General features: G+C 37.1%; 1 protein-coding gene across 1 annotated transcript in view; it reads left to right on the plus strand.

Moving 5' to 3' along the window:
- The first annotated feature begins 463 nt into the window (after positions 1-463).
- The window catches only part of TM9SF2 (transmembrane 9 superfamily member 2), a 62946-nt gene continuing 38075 nt past the window's right edge, over positions 464-25334 (plus strand). The window contains exons 1-4 of the mRNA XM_038569948.1: positions 464-785; positions 13680-13747; positions 16027-16120; positions 21381-21508. Coding sequence (XP_038425876.1) covers positions 618-785; positions 13680-13747; positions 16027-16120; positions 21381-21508 — 458 coding nt within the window. The 5' untranslated portion in view covers positions 464-617. The remainder of the gene's footprint in view (positions 786-13679; positions 13748-16026; positions 16121-21380; positions 21509-25334) is intronic.

Genomic DNA, 25334 nt, shown 5'->3' on the forward strand with positions numbered 1-25334 from the left:
ACTCAAAACTATACGAGACTTTTTGGCTAGTTTTCCCCATTTGTTTCTTTATCCTGCTCCCAAACAGGTGTTTGCCGAACTACTTCTCGCCACCAAGGCCGCCTCCATCAGCAAGCATTTCCTGGGGCACCAACTCTATAGCAAGGGTTGACGTGCCAAGAGAGGTGTGGCGAGGAAACCTCGTAATTGCTATGGGAAATTGAACCAAAGCAGCGAGCCGGGGCCGCAGCGCGACACGTGGTGCCCTCCTGGACGCCGCCAGGCAGCTCCAGATCTGAATTTGGAAGGCGAGCCGTGAACGCGGAAGCCAGCAACCCCCTCGTGGGCCTGCTGAAAACCTGGAAAGTGGATTTCCTCCAGGCTCCGTCCCGGAAACTCCTCCCGGCGCTTGCGGCCCCTCTCACTGAGCATGTGCAGGCGGCGCTGCGCATGCTCTGTCGAGCTCCGGTTCGGTTGCTGTTGCGGGACCCGCGGCGTCTCCTAGCGCAACCGGAACTGTCCGTGGCGGGGCGGTCCCCCTTCAGCTCCCGCGATCTTGTAGTCGTCTCCGAGGCTCCCCGTCCCTCCTTCCCTCTTCGCCCCCTCGGCTCGGCTGCCCTTTTCCAGAAACAGCCGTCATGAGCGCGAGGCTGCTGGTGTTGTCTCCGCCTCGGTGGCCGGGGCTGGTGCTGCTGTTGCTGCTCCTGAGGGCGGCCCCAGGCCCACGTCCGGGCGCCGCCTTCTACCTGCCCGGCCTGGCGCCAGTCAACTTCTGCGAAGAAGACAAAAAGAGTGACGAGTGTAAGGTGAGTGAGGCCTGGCGGACCCTGAGTGCTCTGACCGAAGGGCAACCTCCCCTTAGCCGGAGAGCTGCGGTCCGAGGGGAAGGGGGCGTAGCTGGGATGGGTCCGGTGTCCCCGGGAAGTGCTTGGGTCCGCCCGGCGGCAGGTCGGAGGTTCTGGAATGGCCTTTTAGGGGTGGGTTCTGCGGGGCTCAGTGGGCCTCAGGCTCGCCTCGGGTCTAAAGGTCCAGGTAGCACGAGCAGCTGTAGTCCGTTTGCCTGCAAACAGGGGCTGCGTGTATGGATGGCCCTCCGTTGGAGTTGGGTGCATGCGGGTCCGCACGCAGTCCACGGGGGAGTGTGGGCTCACCGCCCCGGGTCACGCACTCCAAGAAAGTGGGCGACTGGGTCTTCCAGTTACTTTTCAAAAAAAATTTCATTGCTTCCCGAGGTGTTTTTTTTTTTTTTTTTTTTTTTTTTTGTTTCCTCCCTACTTTGTTGGAACTCCTGGTTGGTTCTGAGAGCTTGTTTTCTTTCTAGGACTTCGGTGTTTCAGCTTCACACTTAGCAGTGTGTTCCTTTTTTGGTGAACTCTTAACACCCAGAACCGCGTAAACTGCATCAATAAAAAGTTGCTGTAATAGTGGAGGCTGTTCATTTCTAACTCACTTAAAATATTTTTTAGCCTGCAGAAATTGTAAAAGATCCCAGCACTTAGTTTCTCTGACATTGTTTTAAACACTGACAAGCGGGTCACAGGAGAAACGCGTATTATTCCTAGGACAGATCCTGAAAACTGTGATCTCTTACGACTTTTACACTCAAGGTTTTCAGCTTAACTGCTAGTGAAGAGGCATATTAGTAACTTGCTTTTACGTTATTTGCTATAGAGCATGACGGTAGACATAATAGTTTTAAGTTGCTAACACCGTTGGGGCATGAGGATCTCTTTGAAACCAGTAATAATTTTAACAATTCAAATAATCGTTCAGCAAACTTTTACAGTCTGTAAATAGGTTTATTTATTAAGTTTGATTTTATTTTTAAAGACATGTTTATTTTATTACTGCCAGCTTTACTATAGCTATGAATTTTAAGCTTCTTTTAGGGCATTAAATAAGCTATTAAATTTTTCATAGCATTTTACAGTTTGCTTTAAAATCTTCAGTCTCGGGCACCTGTGTGTGGCTCAGTGGTTGAGCATCTGCCTTTGGCTTAGGGCGCGATCCCAGGGTCTTGGGAGTTGATCCCCTCAGGGAGCCTGCTTCTCCCTCTACCTGTGTCTCTGCCTCTGTCCCACTGATGAATAAACAAAATCTAAAAAAAAAAAAAAATCTTGGATCTCTAAAAATGTCTAAGGATCTTTAAGTTTTACTCAAGTTGACAGTTACCACTATCAAACTGTTAACTTTCATACCCTGCAGCAAGAAGCTTTCACTCTTTGAGAGTTCTGACTGAAAGAATATAGTGCTTGCAAATAGAGAGTTAGTCTTGAAAGCACACTGTTTTTTCTGTTAAATATTTTAGTAACCAGCCTTTAAAAACTAGTGTTTGGTCTTTAAATTTAAATCTAACAGCAATCCTGTATTGTATTCCGAGTGCCTTAGAGACAAAAAAAAAAAAAAAAAAAAAAAAAAAAATTCCCTGTCTTCTAGGGACCTCAGAGTAAAGGACATAAGTTTATGAACAGATCATTGAAATCTGATATGTTATAAAAGATGTATGTCCAGAGTGCCTTAAAACACAAATGAGGAAACATCTGTGGATTGGAGTCTTAGGGGAAAGCTGCAGAGAGGAAGTGACATTTGAGATGGACATCAGTCTGAGTGAAATTTACAGGTGGTCTGCCTCTTAGATGATTTTTGGTTTCTCAACAGTCCTTCTTTAAGTAGCTGGTTTTTTTTTTTTTTAAGATTGATTGATTGATTGATTGATGAGAGAGAGAGAGAGAGAGAGAGAGAGAGAGAAAGAAAGGCAGAGACACAGGAGGAGGGAGAAGCAGGCTCCATGGATGTGGAACCCGATCCCTGAACTCCAGGATTGCGCCCTGGGCCAAAGGCAGGCACTAAACTGCTGAGCCACCCAGGGATCCCCTAAGTAGCTACTTTTAAGTTAACTTTTGGATAATTTGGGGGAGCCCTTTGGTATTTTTAATTTTCAAAACTATAGGAATAAAACAGGCAAGGCAAAATGTTTTTTTCTGAAATATTTGGGTTTCACCTTTGTTGCCAACTGCTCTCACAACTTAGTCAATGGAAACAACTCTTAGAAGAACAGAAAGATATACCTGTAACCCTTTTTTCCTGCAATTTGACTGTGATAGAGAATTTGAAGTAGATTTTAATATATCTTCTTGGGATGCCTGGGTGGCTCAGCGGTTGAGCATCTGCCTTTGGCTCAGGGCATGATCCTGGGGTCCCGGGATCGAGTTCCTCATCAGGCTCTCTGCACGGAGCCTGCTTCTTTCTCTGCCTGTCTCTGCCTCTCTCTGTGTCTCTCATGAATAAATAGATAAAAATCTTAAAAAAAATATATATATATATCTTTGTTGCCTCTGAGAGGAGAAAAACAGTAAATAGTTCAAATGTTTATTACTTCAGTGTATTAACAATTTTTTCTCATATATTTCATATTTAAGAAGGACAGTCATGTATATACTGTTCAGAAGAGTTAAAGGAAATTATTTTTAAAATAAATAATGAAAAGTAAAATGTGAGTGGGAAAAATTCTTTCCAAAAGATGCTGTTAAGGATAGGAAATCAAGAGTTGGATGAATTGTGTAGGACGCTGATACTTTTTCCATCAGTTTTTCCATCTGTAGAATAGGGATGATCATATTTGCTTACTATCTGTTCCCTTTGAAAAGTGATTTGCATTTTTTAGAGAAAAAGTACAATATTTATTGGTTGTGATATTATAAAACGTTTTCAAGTATAAAGATGAAACAGGTATATCTTCAGCATTTGTAATTTTTGTAGTGTAGTCATTACTTGTATACTGTCCCACGTTTAGTACATTATGTGTATATTGTTGAGAGACAGTCAAAAGAATCTTGAGGGTTTGGTCATTTTCTTCTCTCAAAATTATTTTATGTTCATTTTATGTTTATGGCAGAGAAATAGTCCAGTGAACATAAAATTCTACTTATATTGCTCTAACTTCTGATGTATGATCTTTATGAGCCTTTGTAAATACTATGACTATGTTCTGTGGGTTCCCTTTTTTTTTTAGACTTAGTACGTGTATATACATTTGAATATCAACATAGTGCACATTCTTACTGGTTTTTATTGGCCATATAGTATTTTATTCTATTACTGTACTGTGGTTTGCTTAACCATTTCTTGCCTATAGGGCACTGAGATTGGTTCCTGTTTCTTCTGTTATAAATAATGTTGCTAGAATATATTCAGTAGAAATTACTTACATATTCCCAAATAAAAAATTACTAGGTCAAAGGCAAGAAGCAATTTTATAGCTCTATTTGATATTGCCAGGTTTCTTTCAAAAAAGATAGATTGGAAAAAAAAAATAGGTTTGCTTTGTAATGCCTTTAGCTAAATGATTCGCTGTGTCTCCAGAATATTTTATAATTCTTATTTATTTTAATAGCTATGTGACGATATGGAAAACATTAACGTATTACTTTCATTGCTGTTAAGGTTTCTCATTTAATTTTTTTCTTTTATTTGTTTTGTGTTGTTAGTTTTTGAAACCATAGTAATAAAATAATTGAACTATGTATTTTTTCCCTCTAGGATTCATTTTACTTTCTTAAAATTAAGGGACAATGTATTGACTGCAATAAATAGAATAAAGCCCTGATCAGAAATTAATAGATCTTTACAGAGTAAAATGTGCAGTCTAATCTACTTCATAAAAGTTTTGATCATTTCAGTTAGCTGCTGCGTGTTGTTTTACTTTAGATTGGTCCTCAGGGTGCTGAGTAGCATTCTGATGGCTAATAGCTGATTAGTGAGCAGTTCACTGTTGCTGCATTTAACTTTCAGTTAATTGTCAGCTTGTCAACATGAATTCAGACCTAACAAATAAAATCTCCAAAACATCTGCCACTTCTTTACTGCTTGATATATAGATTGTGTTCTTTTTTTTTTTTTTTTTTTTTAATGATAGTCACAGAGAGAGAGAAAGAGGCAGAGACACAGGCAGAGGGAGAAGCAGGCTCCATGCACCGGGAGCCCGATGTGGGATTCGATCCCCGGTCTCCAGGATCGCGCCCTGGGCCAAAGGCAGGCGCTAAACTGCTGCGCCACCCAGGGATCCCAGATTGTGTTCTTACATGAAAGATTTTCTTTCCTGTCCAGTAAGGAAAAATAACTGAATATACCCCCTTGTGTTTAAAAAAAAAAAAAAGTTTAAATGAATTAATTTACAGTTTTTTGATAAAAGGAAATGTAGTTAGAATCATACTTTTTCTTTAAATTGTAGTTGACACACAATGTTACATTAGTTTTAAGTGTGCAACTAGTATTGGACACCCTAAACTGTCATACAACTCTATTATAATACCATTGACTATATTCCCTATGCTGTACTTTTCATCCCTGTGATTTTTTTATTCCATAACTGGAAGCCTGTTCCTTCCACTGTCCTTCATCCATTTTGCCCAACATCACCTCCTCTTCCCCTCTGGCAACCACCAGTTTGTTCTTTGTATTATGGATCTGTTTTCTGCTTTTTTTGTTGTTGTTTTGCTTTTTAGATTACACATGTGAATGAATAAAATACAATATTTGTCTTTCTCCGTCCAACTTATTTTACTTAGCATAATATCCTCAGGGTTTGTCCATGTTGTTGCAAATGGCAAGATCTTATTCTATTTTTTATGGCTGAGTAATATTTTTGTGTGTGTCTATCACACTTTCCTTATACTTCTATCAGTGGACACTTAGGTTGTTTCCATATGTTGGCTATTGTAAATAATGCTATAGTAAACAAACATAGGGTGCATATATATGTTCAAATTAGCATTTTTGTTTTCTTTGGATAAATGCGCAGCAGTGAAATTACTGGGTTGTATGGTATTTCTATTTTTAATTTTTTGAAGAACCTCTATCCTGTTTTCCAAAGTGGCTGCACCAGTTTATATTCCCACCAACAGTGTACAAGGATTCCATTTTCTCCACATCCTTGCCAACACATGCTGTTTCTTGTCTTTTTCATTTTAGCCATTCTGACAGGTGTGAGGTGATATCTCATTGTGGTTTTGATTTCATTTCTCTGCTGATGAGTGATGTTAGGTATCTTTTCATGCGTCTGTTGGCCATCTGGATGTCTTTGGAAAAATGTCTATTCAGGTCCTTTGCCCATTTTTAAATTTTATTTTGTTTTTTAATGTTACATTGTATGAGTTCTTTGTATACTTTGGATATTAACTCTTTATCGTATATATCTTCTCCCATTCTGTAGGTTTTCTTTTCATTTTGTTGATGGTTTCCTTTGTTGTGCAAAAGCTTGTAGTTTGGTGTAGTCCCAATAGTTTCCTTTTGCTTTTGTTGCCCTTGCCTGAGGAAGCCTATCCATAACTATGTTGCTGAGGCTGATGTCAAAGAGATTATTGGCTATGGTTTCTTATAGGAGTTTTGTGGTTTCAGTTCTCACATTTAGGTCTTTAATCTATTTTGAGTTTCTTTTTGTGTAGGGTGTAAAAAAGTGATCCAGTCTTCCAAGCACCATTTTTTGAAGAGGCTGTCTTTTCCCCATTGTAAATTCCTGCCTCTTTTGCCATAGATTCATTGACCATATAAGTGTGGGTTTATTTCTGGGGTCTCTGTCCTATTGCATTGATCTGTGTGTCTGTTTTTGTTTGTTTGTTTGTTTTTGTGTTTGTTTGTGCCAGGGTCATACTGTTTTGATTACTATGGCTTTGTAGTATATCTTGAAATCTGGGATTGTTGAATCCTCTAGTTTTGTTTTGGCTTCTCAGAGTCTTTTGTGGTTCCATGGAATTTTAGGTCTATTTGTTCTAGTTCTGTGAAAAATACTAATAGTATTTTGATAAGGATTGCATTGAATCAGTAGATTGCTTTGGATAGTGTGGACATTTTAACGATATTCTTTCAATCATGAGCATGATATATCTTTCCATTTGTTTGTGTCGTCTTCAGTTTCTTTCATCAGTGCTCTATAGTTTTCAGAGTACAGGTCTTTCACCTCCTTGGTTAAGGTTATTTCTAGGTATTTTATTCTTTTGGGTGTAATTGTAAATAGCATTGTTTTTTTAGTTTCTCTTTGTTGCTACTTCATTATTAGTGAACAGAAGCATAACAGATTTTTGTATATTGCATCCTATTACTTTACTGAATTCAGTTATTGTAATAGTTTTTTGGTGGAGTCCTTAAGGTTTTAAGCATAGTATCATGTCATCTGTTATAGTGACAGTTTTACCAGAATCATACTTTTTTTTTTTAAAGATTTTATTCATTTATTCATGAGAGACACAGAGAGCAAGCAGAGAAGAGACCTAGGCAGAGGGAGAAGCAGGCTCCTCCCAGGGAACCCAATCGTAACTTGATCCTGGAATCGGGATCACGCGCTGAGGGATCACGCGCTGAGCCGAAGGTAGATGCTCAACCCTTGAGCCACCCAGGCATCCCCAGAATCATACTTTTAAATACTTTTTCTAGATAGTTACATTTAGAAATGTTTAATAAATTGTATGTCTGTTACTTTGGGAGCAGTTGCCTATAAATATGGAATAAATAAAATATAAGAAAATAATTCTAAATGTTGCTTTATGCAGATGTATATTTTACTTGTTTTAATTTAACCATAGATATAGTTTGAAGATCTTGAAATATCTAAAAAACATAATTACATATGAACTTTTTGATATAATTGATATATGTTTATTGGTATTTACTTTCATATTATCAGAATTCCGCTGGAATAAGAGATTGATTCTTAGCTTCTGGAAACTAATCAGTGTATGTGGGTTACTGATAATGTTTCAAATAGGAAATTTAGGGGGATCCCTGGGTGGCTCAGCGGTTTGGCGCCTGCCTTTGGTCCAGGGAGTGATCCTGGAATCCTGGGATCGAGTCCTGCGTTGGGCTCCTGGCGTGGAGCCTGCTTCTCCGTCCTCCTGTGTCTCTGCCTCTCTCTTTCTCTCTCTACATCTATCATGAATAAATAAATAAATAAATCTTTAAAAAAAAAAGGAAATTTGGCGTTGGAATGACTTTGACTATGATAAATTCACATTCCAACAATTGTTTTTCTTTTCTGTGGGAAAAGTACATGGAGCTTAGAAAGTTTGCTTTCAGAAATTAAATTTTTTGAATAAAACTATTTTAAAGCTGTGATTGTTCAATAATACTGGATCTGAAAGCTAGGGTTGGGAAAGCAAGCAAGGTCAATATGGATAAAAAACTCCTGCTGCCATTGGCTCTTCACAAAGGGAAGCCCTTCCAAAGGTATATTTTTGAACATCTGAAACAAAGCCACAGACAAGTACTTTATATCCCACATCCTCAACACACTCATAGAAACACACACAAATTCTAGAGACAGGTCTGTGCTCTGTGGGCCTAGAGCCTAGTTCTTGATGCTCTTACTTCCTATTCTTCCTTGCACTTTTTAAAATCAGTGTCCTTTTAGTAAGTATAGAAAAGTATAGAAGTTAATAATTGCTACTCTAAATGTGCTCTAAAAGGTTACAAAGTCTTTCTCTTTTGCCATTAAAAATAACTAAGTATCCATGAAAGGCTTTGGAGGAAACTTTTTTTTTTAAGATTTTATTTATTTATTAATGAGAGACACATAAAGAGAGGCAGAGACACAGGCAGAGAGAGAAGCAGGTTCCCTGCAGGGAGCCTGATGTGGGACTCGATCTCAGGACCCCTGGATCACACCCTGAACCCAAGGCGGATGTTCAACCACTGAGCCACCCAGGTGCTCCTGGAAGAAACTTTTGAAATATATTTTCTTTGCTATTATTCTCAATTTTCAAACCTATTTATTGCCTATGCTAATAATAACAATAAAGAATACAATTTGTGTACTTTGTGGGTGCCTTAGTTAATTAATGTTCAGAACAGTCCTGTGATTTATAAATAGAGAAACCGAAGCTGGATAAAATGAAGTAACCTTCTCAAGTGTATTTACCTAGTAAGTGGTGAAGCCAAGATTCAGCTCCTAGAGTGTCCGATTCTAAAGGCTGGGCTCTTCACCATGTTGGAGTACTGCTGTATATTCCATGCTGAGTACTCTCCACCTCTTCTGCCTCACCTTGGAGATCCCTGGCTGCTAATTATTGACTTCTACAATTGATGCAGTTTTAACCTGTAGAGCCAATTTTTAAGTAGTCATATTTTGTATTTATTCCTTTCTTTGATACAACCTAAAATTGAAATTTTAGTTTTCAGTGAAGTGGGGATAGAAGGAAGAACCTTAGTATATAGGAGATCAACTTCTGGGCGTTGCTGGTCAGATAACTCAAAGTTCATGAGCAACCATTTATGAGTTCCAGCATTTCTGTTGGGATTGTTTTATTATGTCTGAGTTAAGATTCTCCTTTTTTTTTTTTTTTTTTTTTGAATTTATTTATTCCTGAGAGACACAGAGAAAGAGAGAGGCAGAGACACAGGCAGAGGGAGAAGCAGGCTCCATGCAGGGAGCCCAATGTAGGACTTGATCCCGGGACTCCAGTCTCATGCCCTGAGCCGAAGGCAGCCGCCAAACTGCTGAGCCACCCAGGGATCCCCAGATTCTCCTTCTTCAGAATTTTTCCCACTGTGGACTTCTCCAATATTGAGCAGTTGAAATGTCCACAGTTTTCCTTTTCTGTGGCTGTGCCTTCGTATCTTAGAGCCTTTTGTGACTAGCCACTTGCTTTGGTTCTTGTTCAGACTCACGTTTCTTCTCTGAATATTACTTGAAAATCAGTTGTAGATGTGGGTTGGGACAAATGTGGTGGCAGGTAAAGTGGAATAAAAGCAAAAAGAAGGAAAAGGAAATAAAACAATGCAGGCCTGTGGCATGGCACACATGGCTTAAGGTGATAAAGTACAGGTGTGACCAGAGCTGGGATCAGATGTAGAATGAGTGGGTTAGGACCAGAAAAAGAAAATTGTACATTTGGGAAGAGAAGGATTTAGAAGAGAGACCATAACACTCTAAATTAAATAAAACTATTTCCATTAAAAAATTCTTAGGGTGGGATTTAATTAGTCTTTATTTTTTTTTAAAGATTTTATTTATTTATTCATCAGAGAGAGAGAGAGAGAGAGAGAGCGCATGCGCACACGAGAGAGAGGGAGGGGGAGGGGCAGAGACACAGGCAGAGGGAGAAGCAGGCTCCATGCAGGGAGCCCATGTGGGACTCGATCCCGGGACTCCAGGATCATGCCCTGGACCGGAGGCAGGTGCCAAACTGCTGAGCCACCCAAGGATCCCCCTAAGTCTTGCTTTAAAATTTACTGTCTTGTTTTATGATTTATCTGTAACCTCCTAAGGGTGATGAGCCTATTTACAGCTAGTGTTTTAAGAACTGTGGAACCTGGATCCCTACAGATGCATTATGTTCTGCCTTTTAAATAAATATAAGCAATATTTAGGGGAAAAAAAAGTATACCTTTGTCACAACTTTTCATGCTTTTAATAACTCAGTTTGGGACACTTAGAAAGCAGGAATATGAAGTAAGTAACCTTTAAAGCTCTTTCTAGGGCAGCCCAGGTGGCTCAGCAGTTTAGTGCCGCTTTCAGCCCAGGGCCTGATCCTGGAGACCCTGGGATCGAGTCCCACATCGTGCTCCCTGCATGGAGCCTGCTTCTCCCTCTGCCTGTGTCTCTTTCTCTCTGTCTCTCTCTCTTTCTCTCTGTCTCTCATGAATAAATAAATAAATAAAATCTTAAAAAAAAATAAAGCTCTTTCTAGTCATGTCAGTGGTATTTTGTAGTTGGCTGTCTCTATTTAAGGCAAATTTCCAGAAGGAGATGTACTTAACTTTTGGATGGGAAGTAAAGATATGCAGAGTAGAAAGTGACCATAAAATTTAAAATGTTTAAAAAAATAAAATCCCTTGAGATTCAGTAACTATCCCAAGAACTTATAAATAGCTTTGTCATTTTTTTCTTTTACTTTCTTGAATGTATGTCTTATCTTCTCATCTGGATTAGAAATTCTTCAAAGGCAAGTGTTTCTGTCTTTGTATTATTATATCACTCACAATGTCTAGTATTGTGGCCATTAAATAAATGTGTTGAGTGAATGACTTTCTCATGGTTGTTCAGCAGGATTTTTTTTATTCTTGGGAATGTACTTCAGTTTTCATGTACATTGCATATTGTTTTCTCCTGTTTTAATACTTATTTTGAAGTCATCTTTCCTAGTCCAGAACAACTTTCCACGCTAAATTTTACTCTTTCATTTTTCTCTCTTCTTGCTTCAATTAGGCTTCTGTTGCTTCGCAGAAAGACTAAAGTCTGCTGTCAACTTTAAAGCCTTTTATTTTTCCAACTTTTAATTTTGACTATTTTCAAAGTTAAAAAAAAAGTTGATAGAGTAGTATAATGATCACCTATATATCCATTTAGACCACTAGAACCAACAGCTGATTATATTTTTCCAAATTGTTTTATCCATGTATGTGTTTATATTTTTAGAGATGAAGGTCAAGTCTGTAGCATTTTGCCTTTCATGAAATCACATGCTTATGAGCAGGCTCTTTTCCTTTCTCCTTCCAATTTTTAACATTTTCTCTACTGCCATATAACAAGGATCTCATTCCTAATAGCAATTTTATTTATTTTTGAGACAGAGAAAAAGTGTTTAAAGGGGGGGGGGGGAGTACAGAAGGAGAGGAAGAGAGAATCTCAAGCAGGCTCCATACCAAGCACAGAGCCTAATTCTAGGGCTCTGTCTCACAACCCTGAGATCATGACCTGAGCCGAAACCAAGAGTCAGACGCTTAACCAACTGAGCTGCTCAGGAGCCCTTACAAGGATCTCATTCTTAAAATATTATTGAAATTTCCTTGTTTCAGATAAGAGTTGATATTTAAAATGAAGTATTATAGGGGCACCTGGGTTGGGCATCTGCCTTTGGCTCAGGTCATGATCTCAGGGTCCTAGGTTAGAGCCCCATGTGAGGCTCCCTCCGTCTTCTTCTGCTGCTCCCCCTGCTTATGCTCTTTCTCTCTCTCAATTAAATAAATAAATTTTTTTTAAAGAAGAAAAGGGCAAATTAAACTCCAAAATTTAAATAAAATGAAATAAGTGTTATAAATGTAGCATATTTACAAATATGGTATAAATTGCTCTGTTCTTGTTAAAGATATCATTTATTGTAATTTACATTTCTTTGCATGTTGTGAGAGGATAATTCTTAAATTTTTAGATTTTCAGAATTTAAAGGAAGAATGAAAGTGCTACAAAAATAACCAGAATGAACTGAATATCCAAGATGTATTTTGATTAGTTCACCAAATAATAGAAAAAGGTCCGTAATTCAGTGGTGATATCTGTGATGGACTAACTTCCTTGTAAAAGTAAATGTGGAAAAGTGTCAGAAGAGACCAGAAGGAAGAGAAGTAGAGGATTGAGAGCAGCAGAAATTAAGTGATGGTAGTTAGCACTTGAGTTTCCGCACTTTTTTTTGAGTTAGCAGTCCAGGTTTTAAATTTATATTCTTAAAGTAGAGCAAGTAATCCCTAGCTCATAAGGTCATTATGAGAATTGTGCTTGATAATTATTATCTTCCCCTCCCCTAGACTAATAGCTAAGAAAAGAATAACGAATAGGTATAAACAGGTAGTAGATCAGAAGGCTGTTGTCTTAGTGTCCTTTTATGGGAGCAGGGAGAAACCGTCAAGGTTATCCTTATACTGGTAAATATTCAGATTCAGGAATGTCTCTTTTCTCTGAAATAAGAGTAGCTATGTTTATTTAATCATTTACCTTAACTGGATGACCAGCATTAAGGAGGGCGTGTGATGTGATGAGCATTGGGTTTTACACTGTATCTTGGCAAATTGAATTGAATTTATTTATTTATTTTTAAATATTTTATTTATTTATTCATGAGAGACACAGAGAGAGAGAGGCAGAGGGAGAAACAGAGGGAGAAGCAGGCTCCATACAAGGAGCCCGATGTGGGACTCGATCCCGGAACTCCAGGATCACGTCCTGGGCTGAAGGCAGGCGCTAAACCCTGAGCCACACCTAGGGATCCCCAGCAAATTGAACTTAAATTTAAAAAGTCATTTTCCTTATTGTGTATCAACTATGGACCAGTTTCTATATTCTTATCCATTTTATTATCACCTTATACATTCCTCACATTCAAAATTACTCCTTGACCAAAAGCACATATTTATTAAGAGTAAATTTAGGTCTTGAAGGACCTGAGCAGTCTGGCATTATGCTACCTCCAGACTGAAGTTGTGTTCCCTATGTTTTTAGGCAGTTTGAAATTCTTTACAAATGTTAAATCATTTAATCCTCATACTTCTCTCTCTCCCCCTCTTTTCTTTTCTCTCTCAAGTAACAAATAAATAAATCTTGAAAACAGCCAAAGAGAGAGGCTCCTGAGTGGCCTATTTGCTTAAGCTTCCAACTCTTGGTTTCAGCTCAGGTAACGATCTCATGGGTTGTGGGATTGAGCCCTGCATGGGGCTCTGCACTCAACAGGAAGTCTACTTGAAGATTCTCCCCCTCTGCCCCTCCCCCATAAATGAATATATAAATTTTTAAAAAAATATTGGAGAAATTTGAAACTATGAAAACATTTTGTTGTAATTTAACTGCATATAAGTCCACTCTGAATGGATTTACAGGAGAAATGTTTATCATAAAATTTTACATTTCAAACATGTCAAATTAGTTTTTGGTTCTAAGCATGACTTAAGTTTTGATCTCCATTTGTTTATATTCTAATTCTTTGTTTCTTCATTTTCAGGCTGAAATAGAACTATTTGTGAACAGGCTTGATTCAGTGGAATCTGTTCTTCCTTATGAATATACGGCGTAAGTTTTTCAGCTTGGTTTTTATATAAAATTGTAAGTGACTCATCAGAATCTTGTACTTTTAGAAATTTATTTTCTCCACAGTTATGGGTAAATTCATATGTATTTTAAAAATGTACAGGATCTGAAAACATTTCTTAAGGGGTATTCTTTATGTTTAAGATATGGTTAAAATGTGAAACATGATCTTTTTCAATACAGTAGAAGCACCAACCAAAACCATGGATTTCCTTTTTTATCTGAGTAGACAAAAAGCCATTGTGTTTTCTTTTAAATTTTTTTTTTTTTTAATTTTATTTTTTTAATTTATGATAGGCACACAGTGAGAGAGAGAGGCAGAGACACAGGCAGAGGGAGAAGCAGGCTCCATGCACCAGGAGCCCGATGTGGGACTCGATCCCGGGTCTCCAGGATCGCGCCCTGGGCCAAAGGCAAGCGCCAAACCGCTGCGCCACCCAGGGATCCCTAATTTTTTAATTATAAAAAACTCCATACAGTTTTAAACAAAATCCTCATGTCTCACATAATCCCCAGAAACAGTTGCTTTGTTTTCTACTCTTCCACATTTTTCTCTGCATATTCTCATATACCTAACTACATCTATGCATTTTTGTTTTAAACAAAAGTAGTTTTGTACCTTCTTTTTCTTACTGAATCTGTTGTGTGCATCTTTCCATGTTAATACACAGCTACCATTACCTCAGTCTTTTTCATAGCTGTTTTTTCTTTCTTTCTTCTCTCCTTTTTTTTTTTCTTTAAGAGTTATCTATTTGAGAGAGAGAGAGAGTAAAAGCATGAGTTGGGGGGCAGAGGGAGTGGGAGCAGGAAAGGGAGAAAGAATTCCAAGCAGACTTTGCTAAGCACAGAGCTTTGGGACTTGATCCCACAATTCTGAGACTATGACCTGAACTGAATTCAAGTCGGATGCTTAATAGACTGCACCACCCAGGTGCACCCTCTTTTTTTTGTTGTTTTTTTTTAAAGTAAGCTCTTACCCAGTATGGGGCTTGAACTCATGACCCTGAGATTAAGAGTTGCGTGTTCTACCAACTGAGCCAGCCAGGTCCTGTTTATTTTTTTTTTGTAAAGATTGTATAGAGTCATGTATGATTTATTTCACTAATTCTCTATGAACATCTGATTATTTTCATTTTTTGATATTATAAAAAATGGTACAAAAATATACTTTATTCTTTTGACCACTATATGCCATATTTAGTATTAAGCATAGTTGCTAAATTTTGGTTAGTTTCTAAATTTTTGTGATATCTCAGAGTTTTAAAAGAAAATGTGTTTATTGTAGAGAAAAGCATTATACTTAAAAGTAAGACTATCCTATAAGAATCCATATGCCTAAATATGGAGAATATAAGAGAGTATGGCATTCATGAATGGATGGACCGTCATTTACGTAACTATTAGAGATCTCAGTGCTCTAGTTTTTGTTTCTTTTATTTTGTTAAATAAATGTATCTCCTTAAATCTTTGTGGATTTTCCTGGGAATAACAGTGATCTCTTACATCCAACACATAGAAAGCCTTCATTTGAGGACTTTTACAGCCTGTTTTTTATTACCTGAGATTCATCTTTCTCTTAGGAATCTAATCTGTAGCAATTAGTGCCTCAAGTACTCCCATATCATTCCAGAATGAACACAGAACTACCCTTTAACTTTCTGTAGCAAAGCTGAAGTTTGACTGTAATGTTTAAAGAAAACTTTATTAAAATCTGGTTGATAATACAAGGGAATTATAGAGAAGCTTACAGCTGAGTGATTACGGCTTCTCCACAATTTCCTGTTTTCTAGGATCTGTCTCACACATGCTTCTTCCCATTTTGGGATGTGTTGGCCAGTGTACTGAGATGAGACAGAAACCCAGGGAACTTTGACACATCTACCTGAGATGTCATTATTAAGTAAAGCTTTGAATTAGAAATTATAACAAAACGAGATAAGTTAGCAAAATTCACTTGAAGAATAAGGATGTAAATAATTTTATCGTTGAAATGAATGAAAATAAAATGTGTCAGTTTTTAAAATTTTGTAATTTACATCTTCAAAATGATAGTAAGACATCAAAGTATTCTGTAGTTTTCTGATGTTTGGTTTTTTGTTTTGGGGAAGTATACGTGGGACTTGGAATGTGACTATATTTCTTACTCATCTCCTAGAGCTACTGGAATGGTCTATACTTAATCTACCCTCTGCATTGGCTAGGAGTTTGATATTTCATTGTTTCCTTTCATATGTAAAAGCTTAAATACTCTTTCCCCTTAGGTTTGATTTTTGCCAAGCATCAGAAGGAAAACGCCCATCTGAAAATCTTGGTCAGGTATTATTCGGGGAAAGAATTGAACCTTCACCATATAAGGTTTGTATTCAGTGTTTTGTTTTGTTTTTAAGATTTATTTATTTATTCATGAGAGACACACCGAGAGAGAGGCAGAGACACAGGCAGAGAGAGAAGCAGGCTCCATGCAGGGAGCCCAACGTGGGACTTGATCCCAGTACTCCAGGATCAGGCCCTGGGCTGAAGGCAGCACTAAACCGCTGAGCCACCCAGGCTGCCCTGTGTTCAGTGTTATATAGAAGTCATCTAGTTGCTTTTCGCTCTTTCATTCCTCTTTTTCTTTCTTTTCTTTTTCTTTTCCTTTTTCTTACAGAAAAGCCTGAGATAACTCTTATAGCTAAGGAGGATTTCATTTATTGTTTATCTCTGGAAATAATTTTTAAACTCAGAGCTTGGAAGGATCCCTCTCTTCACAATATGTCATGAATAAGTTTGTCTTAATGCACATTCAGATACCAATATTATAAATGATAAGGTGGTGACCTAAAAGATAGTAGTCCGACCCCCAGCCTTACCTTACAGAAGGACCAAAAAGCCTAGCCTTCAGTCATGAAAGTGGCCTTAAGGCTCCCCATATTAGACATATTGTCTCTTAGCAAGTACAGTACTACTTAGGCTCCCCCATTGGGTTTGAGGAAGCTAACCTTTCTCTTTTGACCATTAAAAGTATGTTTGGAATGTTCTTGGTACATTTTTAGGACATCAGTTAAACCAAACTAAGCACAATATAAGATATTCCCTTCATCATCACCCAGAATTGTTCTGCCTTTTAAATCTGTTAACACTTAAGCCTGTTTTCTTTCCACATTGCACAGTCCCCTGTTCATTTTATATCTGCTCTCCTGCTACACAAAGAATAATGCTCACTCTCTTTTAGAAAAATTAGTTTATAATAACGATGTATTGCCATTTAAAAGCCTAAATGGTACAGAATAATATAAAGTAAAAAGCCTATCTTCCCCCTAGATTCACATTACCCTCTTTCTTAATCCTTCCTGAAATTTTCCATGCATTTATAAGCATATAAAATAAAATTTGATTTACTTATTTATGGGGACACCTAGGTGGCTCAGTGGTTGAGCATCGGCCTTGGGTTCAGGGCGTGATCCTGGGGTCCTGGGATCGAGTACTACATCATGCTTCTCCCTCTGCCTCTCTCTGTGTGTCTCTCATGAATAAATAAGTAAAATCTTTAAAAAAAAAAAAAAAGATTTACTTATTTATGTTTTAACATATTATTCTGCACTGTGCCTTTTTCCTTTACGTTGCTACTGTGGGCATCTGTCTGCATGAACACATTTATTTTAATCGCTTTAACTTGACTTCCAAGGTTTATTCAAACCCATCCTGATCCCTCTCTTAGAGTCTCATCCTTATCTTCTGTGACTTAGACCCCATGGTTAGCTGCCTTCTCTGCTTTCTCACTTAGCAGTGCCATCTATTTGCCTTGGCCCTTTCATTGCATTGAACATCTGTCCAGCAGATCCGTACACCTAGAGTAGTCCCAACACCTATTTTACTCCCTCTAGCACTGTGCTCTTTTGTGAAGCGCTGGGAAAAAGACACAGAGCTGTGCAAGTTTAATCCACATAATTTTACAAGTTTACAGTTCTCAACCATGAGTACTCTTAAGTACTGCAGTTTTAAATTTTCTACCCTAAAGATGCCAGTAATTTAAAATTTTTTCAAAGCCAGATTTGAAGGCATATGGGATGAAGTTACTGGGGGAAAAAGAAGCTCAAAGTGTATGGACATGGGTATTACTGAGCAGGGCAAACATATTAATTATCTATCACCTTTTTTTTTTTTTTAATTTATGATAGTCACAGAGAGAGAGATAGAGAGGCAGAGACACAGGCAGAGGGAGAAGCAGGCTCCATGCACCGGGAGCCCGATGTGGGATTCAATCCCGGGTCTCCAGGATCGCGCCCTGGGCCAAAGGCAGGCGCCAAACCACTGCGCCACCCAGGGATCCCCTGATTACCTATCATCTTAATTGTTTATCACTCCCTGGTGTGATAGTTTGAAAGAATACTATGGAAGTTATTGCATTGCTTTCATAGCAGAGGGTGATTTTCAGGCAAATTTATTAAATTATATAATCAACTATAGATATTCCTATGGTATCTCAGCCCCATTGTTTGTTTAGTGATACCTTTGCCTTGAGAAATGATGGAAGAGAAGAGCATCAGTAACATCTTCCGTGAACTCGAGGGACAGCAGGAATTTCTTGCAGTAAACAGCCTGTATCAGATTGTAGATAAACAGGGAAGGCCAGCAAAATATTCAAACCCCTGGAGAAGATTGTCCCTTTGGAGTAGAATTTAAAGGCAAATTACTTCCATAGTAGGCTTCCATCCAGGGTATATTTATTTACAGGGAAAGACAGCTGTGTTTCTTTTTAGGCCTCGTGACTTGCAGATTTAAATTTGAACCAGGAGTTGAGGTAATATAGGAGAACAGGAGTACTTCAAAATGGAGAAAGATGTGCGTACATCTCTCATTTTCTGTGAATTTCCTAGAAATTTTTAGGATCAAGGTTTGTGCTAAAACAAAATCTTTAAGTCCCAAGCTTAAAGAGACAGAGCAGGCATTTCTTAAGACCAGAGCATGGGTAAACAGAAATATGGGAGATTAGATTTTTGTCCAAGCCAACCATAAATGTATTGACCCATATTTTTCAATATGATCAGTATTCTTTGTCCCTTATTTTGACAGAATTTGGCCTTATTTTAGATCTGCAGTAAAAATATTAACAACCAGAAACCAAACCAAACCTCAAATCTACTTTGCTGTCTTTTATTTAGGACTTCTATTGAGGTCAGGAAAACAACAATTCAAGATTATGTGTGTGATGTGAAGCTGGAGCCACATTTCTCAGGGTCATAGAATCTCATCCCAAATATAACCAGTCATACTCATTCATTTACTCAGTTAACATGTTTGTGCCAGGCATTGTGGTAGGTGTGGCATGCAGCAGTGACCAGAGACAGAGACAAAGATCTTTACCCTCATGGATCTTATATTCTGATGAGGAGAAGGAAACAAAATGAATTACTAAAATATATAGTATGCCAGTTGCTAATGGAAAAACTATCAAAAATAAATCAGGGAAGGTGAATGGAGAATTGGTACTTTTAAATGGGCCAGCAAAAGTCTTGCTGTGACATTTGACCAAAAGACCTGAAGCGAGTAAAGGAATGAGCCATGTGAATATCTGGGAGAATGTTCTCTGTGAAGAAAGCAAATACAACTGTCCTAAGATGTCAGCTTGTCTGGGTGTGCTCAAGGTACAGAAAAATGTTGGTGTGACTTGAGCAAGTGAGCAAGATAGAGAATAGCAGGAAATGGGGGCAAAGAAGCGATGGGATCACATAGTGACTCATAGGCCACTGTAAAGACTTTGGTCTGTATATCTGAACAAGATAATTAGCACAGAAGGATTTTGAGTAGGCTTAGATTTTAATACTATCACTAGCTAGGGCTGCTCTGTTGAGGATGGACCATGGAAGAGCAAGGAGAGAAGACTGGCAACCAGTTAGGCACTCAAAATCACTGGGATACGTATGAGATGATAGTAGTTCAGACCATGGGGTAGATGGGTAGGTTTTGTGAAGTGGTCAGAATCACAGAACTGGTTATATTTTGAAGATGGGGCCAGCACAACAGAATTTGCGAATTTGCTGAGGGATGGGATATAGAGTGTGTACTTTCTGTTTTCTAGAATGGGACAGTCTCTGGGAAGGTCAGGTTTGGGAGGAATGGGAAATTAGGTGTCTAAGAGATGTGGAGTAACACTTGAATATATCTGTCTGGAATTTGGAGGAGAGGTTTAGCCTACACATACACATTTGAGAATCATCATCAGTTAATAAATGGTATTTAAAGCCAGGAATTGTTGAGCTCCCCAAGGGAGAGTAGATAGATAATGAAGAGAAGGATTCTAAGGATTGAGCCTTGAGGCATCAGTGTTACTAGGTTAGGAAGATGAGGATTCAGCAAAGGAGACTACCTTTGCTGGAGATTACATGAGTTAATAAATGTTTATTATGATTAAATATCTTCTCTAGTTTTACTACTTTCACAGTTGAACACACAGCTGACTTGCCTAAATCCAGTATGCATTGGATTGATTTGCCAGTTTTGGTATAACTAGTAATGTCTATCTCTGCTCAATTTAAATTTGAGACCTATCCCTCTGATTCCTTAGTATCTATACTTTTTTTCATTAAGGTTAAGAATGTTAAATAATTGTACAAACATTGCTACATTTACAGAATGTAAATAGCAATGAGGCCAAAACTAAACTCTTGGCTGACAGGTGGCAGCAGTGGGCCACACCTGAAGCATTCATTTGTCAGCTAATGCACAGAAGCTGGTTTAAGTGTTTTAATAATATACAAAACAATGGACTACTTAAAAGTGAAACATAGGCAAATTTTTTTTAATCATGTGTAATGAAGTTCGAATGTATTGAATGGTATATAATTATGAGCGATATAGAGTTATTTTAGTAAATTATAATCTTAAACTAGGAAATATATTTTTTAAATGAAGCCATAAATGGATCCTAATAAACTTACATGTTACGAATATCATTATTTTTACACATATGAAATAAGTCCTAGACTCCGAAATTGGAGGAAATTTTGGAGACTCCGAAATTTTAACATTTAAATTACCAATTTTTGTTTAAGCCTTATTTTTTGTATCAATTTTATTATTAAATAAGATCCTGAAAATTGATAATCTTTTCAAAGGTGAGTAAAAAAATTATGTTTACCCTGATTTTTAGACATCCAAATCTGACTTCTTGTATCATCACAGTCTGTTACTCACTGCTGCATCTCTCTTACCTGACACATAGGAGACATCTGTGGACTGAAAACTTGTCTGCTTATTACTAGAAAGCCTTCTACTCCACAATTTCTAAAACATCAGAGGACATTACTATAGAAAGACTAATGTTTCATTTTGTTCTACATGTAGTCTTTTTCCCCTTCTAGGATTCAGTTACATATAAAAGGTGGGTAGATTGAAATTATAAAAAAATATATAAAAATAAAAACTATTACTTATCAAAAGAAAAATTGATTTAAATTTTTAGAGAAACAGTAAGATTAAAATTTAAATGTGATTGAGCAATGAGAAATTTAAATATATATATATTATCATTACTAATGCACTTAAGTAATTTAACGAGACTAGTATTTTTCCTCATGGGATAGGTGTGAAGGACCTAGATAATTTTTAATTTGCTTTTCATTTTATTTTAATACAGTTTACATTTAATAAGGAGGAAACCTGCAAGCTTGTCTGTACAAAAACATATCATACAGAGAAAGCTGAAGACAAACAAAAGTTAGAATTCTTGAAAAAAAGCATGTTACTGAATTATCAACATCACTGGTAAGACATGGAGATTTTGGACTTTTGGTATTTTCCTTTTCTAGATGACACCTCTGTTTCATGAATATATAAGTTACTTCATTAACTGTATAAAATATAGCAAATCAATTGATTTCCTTTTTTTGTTGCTAGTAATAGCATGAGGTATGACTTTGACTTGCCAAGGATTACTAAAGTTGATGGCTTACAGTATCATCTTTTAACTGCATAGATTACAGTAATATCTGGTACTTCTTTTGTTACATAGACTAAAAGTTCTCTTTTTCATATGTGGTTGACAAGAGCATTTTTATACTTTGGGAAAAGGACCTACATCAATCATCTAGAAAAATACTGTTATTTTATATGTGGAGGCCATGAAAAAGATGGTGGGAAAACAAACTTAAATTTTGTGTAATGTTTAATAAATAGCATCTACTTCAAATACAACACTTGTATTTTGAGTAATCTGTTTTTTATTTTATACATGTGGTGTTACATTAACTAGATCTTTACCAGTTTGCGTTGTAAATCAGAAAGCATTTAAACCTATTTTATTTTTGCTTCTAAAGTAGTATTGACATAAAAAATAAAGGTAGTATTGATTCACTATACAGAATTCGAATGTTGAATATTTAAAAAGGGGTCTAAAGAGCCAGCTTTTCAAGTATAACTTTTGTTATTCTTCCAGGTAATTTTGCTGACAAATGCCTCTATTCTATGTGGGGTCTTAATTTACATGTTTTACATCTTCTGAAAAGTGGAGATACTGAACAGAAAGACTGTCTTCATGTACTTCTCTTGAATGTTTATCAGTATCTCAAACTGTCTCATTGCCCAAACCACAGGAGGTTAGGAACCATTGATTTCAGTTTGACATGCCCAGATCCTGTGATTGGAGCCTGTCATTCTATTGCTCCTCCCTTCCATATACATGGAACAAAAAAGTCCTCAGAAGGGGCAGCCTTGGGTCATTTACCCATCCGTGAACTAGTCTGTAACTGGGGAGATTAATTCTGATTGGCCAGATGAGTAGAATCTGGTTCAGTGTCCTAAACCATATAGGAATAAGTTTCAGAGGTGTTCATAGCAGAACACCCCTAGAATGAGGAGGAAACTTGCCCATTACATTTGTGTGAGCTTCCTCCTCGTGTGGCCTTCAGTGCAAACACAAACTTGAAATTTCCTCATTTCTTTGTTTCTAGTAAGCCAAGAGCTTTTTTCTTCTAAGCTACTGTGAGAAGATTAGCTAATTGCTAAATCAGTATAACTTGAATACGTTTGCTTATTCATAAATAATTGAAATTTCCCTTGGTACTTTCTCTTTGCTTCAAATTGTTCTTTAACAGCCTTCAAAATAATATCTGAAGCTCAGTTCTTACAGTTTTATGTTAGCTTCATCCACCCCTATTTACTCTAATAGCTACTTGTTTGTTGACAAAATGAAAGAATGGCTCTTCAAGTCTATAGGTGATTTTTTAGCTGTTTCTTCTACTGTCTGTTCTTAGAATGCTACTGCTTAGAGGCTTGCTCCTAAAGGTAATAGAAGCACCTCTTCTTCGGTAGCCTCCTCAGAGTAAAGTACTTAGAAATATATATATATTTTTTAAGATTTTATTTATTTATTCATGAGAGAGACAGAGAGGCAAAGACAGAGGCAGAGGGAGAAGCAGGCTCCATGCAGGGAGCCCGATGCGGGACTTGATCCCGGGTCTCCAGGATCATGCCCTGAGCCAAAGGCAGACGCTCAACCACTGAGCCACCCAGGCGTTCCCTAGAAATATTTTTAACTAATTTATGACACAATTAATATAGGTACTACTTTGATGCCCAAATGTATATAATAACAAGAATAAATAATTTAAAATAGTTTGTAAAGTTAGAAAGCATTTGATAGTGAAATTGATTCAATAATTTGTGATGGGTATGTCAATTGTAAACTTAAACTATAGTCTGTCTAAAAACTTGAAGATGCTGGGCAGCCCCAGTGGCGCAGTGGTTTGGCGCCGCCTGCAACCAGAGGGGTGTGATCCTGGAGACCTAGGATCGAGTCCCATGTCGGGCTCCCTGCGTGGAGCCTGCTTCTCCCTCTGCCTGGCTCTCTCTCTCCTTCTCTCTCTCTGTGTCTCTATGAATAAATAAATAAAATAAAATCTTTACAAAAATATTAAAAATTAAAAAAAAAACTTGAAGATGCTGGTTATTCAGTCTTTATCTGTTTGAGTCCTTTTTCACTGTATCAGAATGAAAATAAAATTTTAAGTATTTTTGGTGTTATAAATTCAAATAGCTACTACTCCCTCCCTAACTTATTAGCAAGGCAGTAATTGAAAATTATATTCTTTAAATTTTCTTAGATTTATTTCCAAGTATTTGGTTTTTTTTAATGCTATTACCAGAAAAGGTTATTGTGTCAAGATATATAAATGGTGCTTAAGATGCTTGCTTTTAAAAAGCCTAAATTGCTCCTTAATTTTTCATTTTGTAACTAGCACTATAATTTTTATGTAGTATTTTTTTGGCTATGATAGCATAAAGATGTTATAATCAATATATTGCCAGTATATATTCATTGAATGGACTTAATTCTCTACCTAAAAATTAAAGCAATTAACTGATTGTTTAAGCCTCCAAAATACCTGAATTATTTATTTTATATAGCATTGCTTTTATGCTTCTAATATTTTATAAGCCTTTTTCATGAAAACTACTAGCCTGCTGATTATAATAATAATGAACTTAATAGTGTAGGTGATTCTAAAATTTGGTATATTGGGTACTATTAAATAGCATTTAAATGTGACAAGACATGTTTTATTAGGTCATTAATGTACACCTTGGATACATATAGAATCATATTTTTACTTCCTAAGGCATACATTAATTAACAAATAAAACATGCCCTGGAGTGTCATCTTATGACTGTAATATAGCTAGTATATTTTTAGTAATTTTTTTAGATTTGTATCCTGCAGTGTGCTCTTGGGATAGGGGACCACATGCTCGGACTTTAATGTAGTTAGTGCTACAGAACCTTATTCTTTACTTATTTATTTTTATCCCCCTTTTAAGTGTGTTTGTTTGTTTGTTTATTTATTTATTTACTTATTTAAAGGTGTATTTTCTTTTTTTTAAAAAAGATTTTATTTATTTATTCATGAGAGACAGAGAGAGAGAGAGAGAGAGAGAGGCAGAGACACAGGCAGAGGGAGAAGCAGGCTGCATGCAGGGAGCCTGATGTGGGACTCGATCCTGGGTCTCCCGGATCATGCCCTGAGCCAAAGGGTGACACTCAACTGCTAAGCCACCCAGACATCCCTATCCCCCTTTTTTAAAGCTTTTTTCCCACTATAGAACTTTTCAACTTTGTTTCTCTAGTTTTATAGCAGCATTTCTTTCAGACACAAGTTGGATTTACTTGGCTTTAATAGATAATACTATAATTTTCACTTTTTCACCTGGCCCTTAAGTTGACTCTTTTCCCATTTTGCAGTTATGTTCTTCTTTACATTGAATTACTTAGTAATAAAGGACATTTGCTTCTATACTGTTCCATTAAATTGTTCTCAAGGAACTAAATACATTGCTTTGCACCTAATTTAGAGCTTTGAGTATTCTGCTAAAGGTAAACTATACTTATTTATCTAGATAATGATATTATTAAATTAGCAAGTCGGCAAATTAATTTATAAAACTCTCTTTCCTATATACACTTATAGTTTCAAAGAAGCTGTATTTTTCTTCACTGTAGTGTATCCAATATTGGAATAGTGCTATTATTTCTGATACATACCATATCTTAATAAAATTCTTTTATTATAGTTTTGACATCTTAAGGCATTTATAG

This window comes from Canis lupus, chromosome 22 (assembly GCF_011100685.1).
Source record: "Canis lupus familiaris isolate Mischka breed German Shepherd chromosome 22, alternate assembly UU_Cfam_GSD_1.0, whole genome shotgun sequence".
Classification (NCBI taxonomy): domain Eukaryota; kingdom Metazoa; phylum Chordata; class Mammalia; order Carnivora; family Canidae; genus Canis; species Canis lupus.